Source organism: Corvus brachyrhynchos, unplaced genomic scaffold (assembly GCF_000691975.1).
Source record: "Corvus brachyrhynchos isolate BGI_N302 unplaced genomic scaffold, ASM69197v1 scaffold101, whole genome shotgun sequence".
NCBI lineage: Eukaryota > Metazoa > Chordata > Aves > Passeriformes > Corvidae > Corvus > Corvus brachyrhynchos.
Window position 1 is genome coordinate 18,160,398 of NW_008237239.1, and position 6,621 is coordinate 18,167,018.

The window sequence follows — 6,621 nt, forward strand, 5'->3', positions numbered from 1 at the left end:
CTGCTGACAGCTTCTAGGTTTAGGCAGCCACATTCAGCTATTCTCCATCAGTATGCTAAACAAAAACACCCAAGTTTTCATTTTCAAATGCCCAAGTCCTTCAGCATAGTACCATAATTTTTCCCTGTATTCATGCCTTTTCCACCTTCTGTATTCTCCCATGGAAGTCAGAGGTTCCTAGAGATTCATGCTGGCCCTTGGGAGCAGTTCACAGCTGTATGCCTTGGCCTTTGTACACTGGTTCTCCACACATTTAGCTTCTCAGCCATATTGCTTGTTAGTATTAATTACATTGGGGTTTTTTGTATTTATTGGACTGTGCTGTGCTTTCTTCGCTCAGATGAAACTAGCTCACAAACAGTCAAAACTCAAACAACCAGAACTTGTTATTTTCCACTAGACAAACACTAATTGTCTCAGAGGCTTCCCAGTGCAAAGACAGATTGTTCATTTGAAGTAAAAAATAGTAGTTCTCTGTCTTTTTTTTTTTTTTTGATCTTGAAGTGTAGGATTCTTCAGATCTGAAGAGCCTGCTCTGGTGTGACAAATCAGCAGGGCTGGTAGATGTTTAGTGCAGGCAGATTAGGAAGACAGCTGAGAGGGTGAATGTGAAGGGTGCTGTGGAGCAGAGACTGTAGTTTGCAATAGGCACTAGAGAGAAATATAATCAAATGTTTCCTTGCAGTCTCTGATGAGGCTGCCAGTGTGACTCCTTCTCTGTCACCTCACATTATCTGCCATGCTGGGAGACTCAGTAATTACACTGCAGACACTTATGAGGACATACTTGTCGAAACAAATGATGGGCACGAGTTGATTGCAAGTTAAGCAATGTTAAGACTGTCTCGTGAAGGAAACAAACCAAAACACAGTCGCTTCTTTGGTAAAAAGATATTTGCATATTAAAATTTGAGAAGAAGAACTGACTGAGCAATTTTTCCGTGGGAAAGGAAATGGTTTCTGGAAAGCAAATTCCCATCTGCAGAATGGAAATTATACTCCTGGAAGGATATTCGAAGTTTTCATCTTGGGACAAGTAGATCTGTTTTCCCAATGGGAAAACCAAGCATTTGAGCTATCAAGGGTGTTTCCTATTCAAAAGCCATGCCCACTGAGGATTCTTAGCTGGACACATAACCTGACATGGAACGTGACCATTGCCAACTAAAAGCTAAAATATTTTGTAGACACCTCCCTCAGCAAAGTATCTCAAAGGGCAACCACCACTACCACAGAGACATATCCAGGCGGGGAAGACACCTTGCCCTTGAACTACCTTTCACCATCCTCCAGAATGTCTGGCAGATGTTCTAACATTACCTCATGGGACAGGTAGAAGGCAGCAATTCCCAGTGGCCAGAAGCAGCAGAGCATGGAGAACACAGTGAGGCCAAGATGATCCCTTGGTGGCATCATCAGGAAGTTGTCTTCACTCTCAGTGTCACTTGAGTAATCGCTCTGGAACAGCAAAAGAGAGAAACGTAGATGTGCTGGTTAATGACACGATTGCTTTTCCTCTGCCATGAGCCAGTTCCCTGATCATTTGCCCATTTCTCTACTCCACCCCAGCAGTGGCCAGCAGGTCTCTTCCTCCTCCTCACCCACTGTGTCACAGACTCCATCACTGTTGCATGAGCTTGAAAGCAAGAAAAGACAAGTGTAGGATATCACTGCGGGCAGCTGAAAAGGGCCCATGAAAGGAAGGAGCTCTCTAGTCAGGTGAACCAGGGTCAATATTTCCTTTCAAAAATAAAGGAGGAGAAGGAGAGGGAGAAAAACCACAGTATTGCTGAAACCATCCCTTGAAATTGTGCACTCACTTGAACAGGTGAGATACAAAATCAAAAAATGCTTTTGATTTTCAGGATTTTGGCTGAGTTGTGTACTGGCATAGGATCTGTGGAGACCACCCCTCTGATATTTCAAATTGCCTTTTCTTTCACATAAAGATGAAATGGGGAAAAGATTCCTCAGGTAACTTTGGCCACATGCTGAACCAGAAAATTATCAGTTATGCTGCCTCCCAAAGGCCAGGCTGACCTGCCCATGAGTTACTAGAGTGAGAGAATAATTCTAATCATGAAGTCCTGACCATGCAGACCAACTATGAACCAGAAGGGTGAAAAAAAGTCAAAAACCACAGAAAGAAATCCAACAGCAAATGGTACCTCTTAACTCTTCCAGCCAAACACTCCTGTCTCCCAGCAAACCTTCCTTCCTAAGATTCTCTCTTACAACAGGATACCTGATCCTGCGCTTACCAAGAAATCTTGTCTATTCGGAACCCCCCCTGACACTGGAATAATTGATAATTTGGCTACCTAGCTCTCTGTCTTCATTTATTCCTGGATGTGCAAGAGTTGCACCCTGACACTGAAGAGGCTGGGCATTTACTGTTGTTGAGAAGTCAGAATTACATTCATCAGTTAAGAGTTCCCTTCCCTTCCCTTCCCTTCCCTTCCCTTCCCTTCCCTTCCCTTCCCTTGTCAGTTCTTGGGCACTGTTTCTCAAGTTTGTTGGAGAAATCAGGCATTGGAAGGCAGAATGCCACAGAAAAACATCTACACAGGAAGAAAGAAGAGAAGCCAACTCCACTTGTAAGATGCATTTAAGATGCAGTTTCATCACAGACTGTAAATGCCTGAGTAGATAATTTCTGATCAGAGGCAGCTCTTTCATTTGGTAGAAAAGCTGAAGTGAGTGAAAGAAGAATAGATGAAGAGCAGACACAAGGCGCAGATTTTTAACAGAGATGGTGATGAACACTTTCCTGCAGTTGTAATGGATTTTCTATTAAAAAAAGCCTTTTCTTAAATCAAGGCTGGCTACCCCTAAAAGCTATGTGCTTTACCTCAACCGAGACATTACAATTGCTCTGCAAACAGCCTGCCAAGCACACTGGAGATGTCAGACAACAGGGTCTGCTCTGAACTACAGCTGCCAGCAACCTCTGATAGATATTCAGGAAACAGCCCTTTTGCTTTTTTCCTTCAAAGCAACCAATTCAGTAACACGCACACACTGCATACAAAACTAATTCCTCACATGGCCCTGTGGGATCTGCCCTCAAATCCAGATGGTCCAGTGGTCTGGTTTTGACAAAGACCAACACAATGCTGCTCTAAGTTAATATGTGCTCTGTTTCCCTCCACACAATGCCTGTTCCAGTAATGTAGTTAAACATGATGACCTGTTCTGACCAGCACTCTGCATCCTTCTGCTCTTCTGCAAGTGTTTTGAGTTCACCTCCATGCAGCAGACGCTGAAGGCAGCAGCTGGATGGGGACTCTCCCACCAAAGGCTGTAGTTTATCACTGCTCTGCCTCCACACACTTACTCATCCCTGAGCAGCATCTCGCTATGATTTTTAAGAGATGGTATCTCTAAAGCCTGTTATTTATTTAATTTTGCCTGTCTATTTATTTCTTTTTACAACTTTGAGTTTTGCAGTTGATTCTCTTCAGTTTTAAAGGCATTTAAAAGATCCATAATCCCCTAACACTGACCTGCTGCAGCTCCTCTCGTTTCCCCAACTCCCAATCTAAAAATTGCCCTGTCAGTCAGGCAGACAGCCTTGCAGAATGGGCTCACAGAGGTCTCTCCTTGCTTGGAAAACTTTTCACATGTAACTTTGCATCACCAAAACACAACAGGGGAAAAAAACCCCTGGGTGTATTTGTCCAAGCCTATTCCTTCTTGAGCCCTGGATTTTGATCATCTCCCTTGTGAGGTTTTCTAGACACCCACAGCCAGCCTGCCAGTAGCTCCTCAGGAACTTGCATCCAGCACATTGCCACTGGAATGGGATCACTGCAGACAGCAATGAATGGATCACACTAAAACAAGCTGGGGCAAGTGGTGTGACCCTTCATGATTGTCCCCTTTCTGCTTCTGAGCTGACACAGCAGTCCTCAAAGAAGTGTGCCAAATACCCACCCTCTACAAATGAGAGCATGCAGCTCATCCAGAGCTCCTGCCACTCACAGGCTGGACCCCAGAGACATCACTGCAGAGCTGCAGCCGGAGAACCCAGGGGAGTGATGATGAGAAAGGCAATTGTCACAAGCCCTGGCTACTATTAACAAGATTCATAGGAGGGCACTTGGACACTGCTGAAGGTGACTTCCCAGCCATGTTCCCTTCATCTGGAGCTGGCTAATAGAGGTTAATATCCCTTGGCAGCGCTCAGTATCTCCAGACTTGAGTGGCTTCTCCTTCAAAGGAGAAAAAGAAATCAAATGCAAAGTGTAATCACTCTCGTAATCTTTTAATAATGTGCCTTTGAAGGACCTCAGAGATATAAAGTGTGTCCTATGGGTGAGATGACTCAGTGCCATGACTGCATACCTGAGTGCCACACCTCTTAGGAGCTCATACCTGGGCACCACACCTCTGACCGCACACTCTGTGCTCTTCGGAGCATAGGCCACAGGACAAAAACACCAAAAATTACATTCCCAAATTCTCAGCACAGCCCTAGATGAGCTTGGGCAAGGTATTTATGGTGCTGTTTTCTTCCGTTGCCCAGGTGCAGAACAGAAATATACTGTACACCCACTGCAGAGGAGAGCTGTGTTGGCCAGTGAATTCGTGAGTAAAACCAGGCTGCAAAAGTCTTTGCCCACGTTGCACAGCTCTCTGAAGAGGGAACTCTGCCATATTCAGCTCCCCAAGGGGTGTTCAAATCTGCTTTCTGGATATCTACTCCCAGGGAAGGCTGAGGACACAGCCCAGTGCAGGACCACAGGCTGGAAGTATTGACAGAAAGCATGAGTGGTGTCATGGGGCTTGATGGGCATAAATCTCCTCAGGGCCTTCTCTTCATGTTGCAGAAAAAATGTGCCAGGAGGCGCTTGGGAATGTTGAGAAGAGTGATTGGGTGGAACGGGATCCAAATTTTATCTCTACAATTTCATGCTCAGGTCCAAAAGGATGAGTTTTCACAACAGCATCCAGCAATTTCTAGGGGGAAAAAAAGAAGAAATGTATACCTTGAAAGCACTACATTTCTTTTCTTCTTTCTCTCCCAGAACATATTTATTTTGCATTTAGAGATTGTTTCAGACATTGCTGGATGCTGAGAAAAAGTAAGAGGATTTTAAGAGAGAGCTCCAAGGTATTCTTTTATGCGACGTATATGAATAATTTAATTCGCTGCCATGAATAGCTTGGGTTTCTCTAAATAAGCAATCTACCTAGTGGCTAGGAGGGAAACGAGCAGGAGTATAATATGACAAATGCTATTTTTGGATAAAAGATGGCACATGAACTCTAACAGGAGAGTATTTCATCTTGTAACTCATTTCATATTTCACTGCCGCCACATTTGACAAGTTGTCTGTCTATTAGTTGTGGCGTAAAGAACTCATAAGATATTTATAAATTTTCCAGAGATACCTAAATAGGGAATCATTTGATTTCAGGGATGGGCATGGAAGAGAGAAGTTTAAAGCCCTGGCAGAATGTGCAGCCTTCTGTTTTCATGCCTGGTAATTGCTGGAGAAAAGCAGGGCTCTATATGCTAATGAGAGCTGTTTCTGAGATGTTTCTCCCTCCAGACAGTTATGATTTTCTTAGGCAGACTGAACAACCCTCCACCAGGACCTGAGAAGCACTGCCAGTAAAAAATCCCAACAAGTAAGTTGGTTAAACATTGCTGCAGGGTACGACCCATGATTAGGATGTCTCCTGCTCCTCTGCTGCATCTCCCATGTTCCTCAGAGTCCCCAGGCTTGGGAAGGTAAGAAGGTGTCTCCTTCCCAGCAACTTGTCCTAGAGCTGGATAGACCCATCCTGAGGAGGATGACAGCGAACAGAGAAGCAAACCCTGCAGCTTGGCTTGGTCAATTCTTCAAAATCAAAACCAAATCAATCAAAATAGCAGTGTTTTGTCAGAACCTTTCTCTACTGCAAAGTTTTCTGCCAGAGAACAGCAACCTTTCTGGCTATCAAGAGCCCAACCCTTTTCAAAATGAAAATCATGTCAGAAACAGTCTGACCTGCAATAAAACCATCTTCTGCATGTGTCCCTGCTGAAAGTATTGCATTGACATGGGGGGGGGACACACTGCAAAGGGATGAGATCGATTTTTTGGCATTTCTAGGAAATTAAGTACCCATCCTGAAAAACCCTAGGCAGCCATTCTGGTACAAGGCAGGCAGTGCCAGGGAGACATGGGGGAAGAGCAGTGACTGACATGGCTGATGTGTCTTCCAGAAGGCATTTTACAGAGAAGCTGGGACTCCACTTGCCTTGCACTGACACGTGGAGAACAGGAGGAAACCCTCAGTTTTCAACAGAAAAGAGCTCTTCTGCACAAAGCTCCCCTCTTTGCCAATGTTTCCAAAAAGGGGCTAATTTTTTAGAGTTTTCTCCCAGAAAGAAGTGCCAAAGCAGACATGTTACAATAATAAACAAGAACTGAGCCCTGATCTGCTCTGACACTCTACAGCTTCCATGCCTTGACAAGCCATGGCTCAATAGTCAAGGTGACAAGATACACAGCAATGTCCTGTGCCACCCTCAGTGGCAGACTCAAACCCTTTAGGCCTCTCACAGCGGGGAAGCAAAATTTGCACCTCTGTTGTGTCACCCTCTTCCACTGTTCTCCTTCCAGCTTC

The 6,621-nt window shown here is 44.6% G+C and overlaps 1 protein-coding gene across 2 annotated transcripts in view; it reads right to left on the minus strand.

Annotated features, from left to right (window-relative positions):
• SYNDIG1 (synapse differentiation inducing 1) overlaps positions 1 to 6,621 on the minus strand; it is a 48,590-nt gene that overhangs the window by 30,027 nt on the left and 11,942 nt on the right. For both annotated transcript variants that reach the window (XM_008630352.2, XM_017730074.1), the window contains exon 3: positions 1,321 to 1,458. In XM_008630352.2, the coding sequence (XP_008628574.1) occupies positions 1,321 to 1,458 (138 nt within the window). The remainder of the gene's footprint in view (positions 1 to 1,320; positions 1,459 to 6,621) is intronic.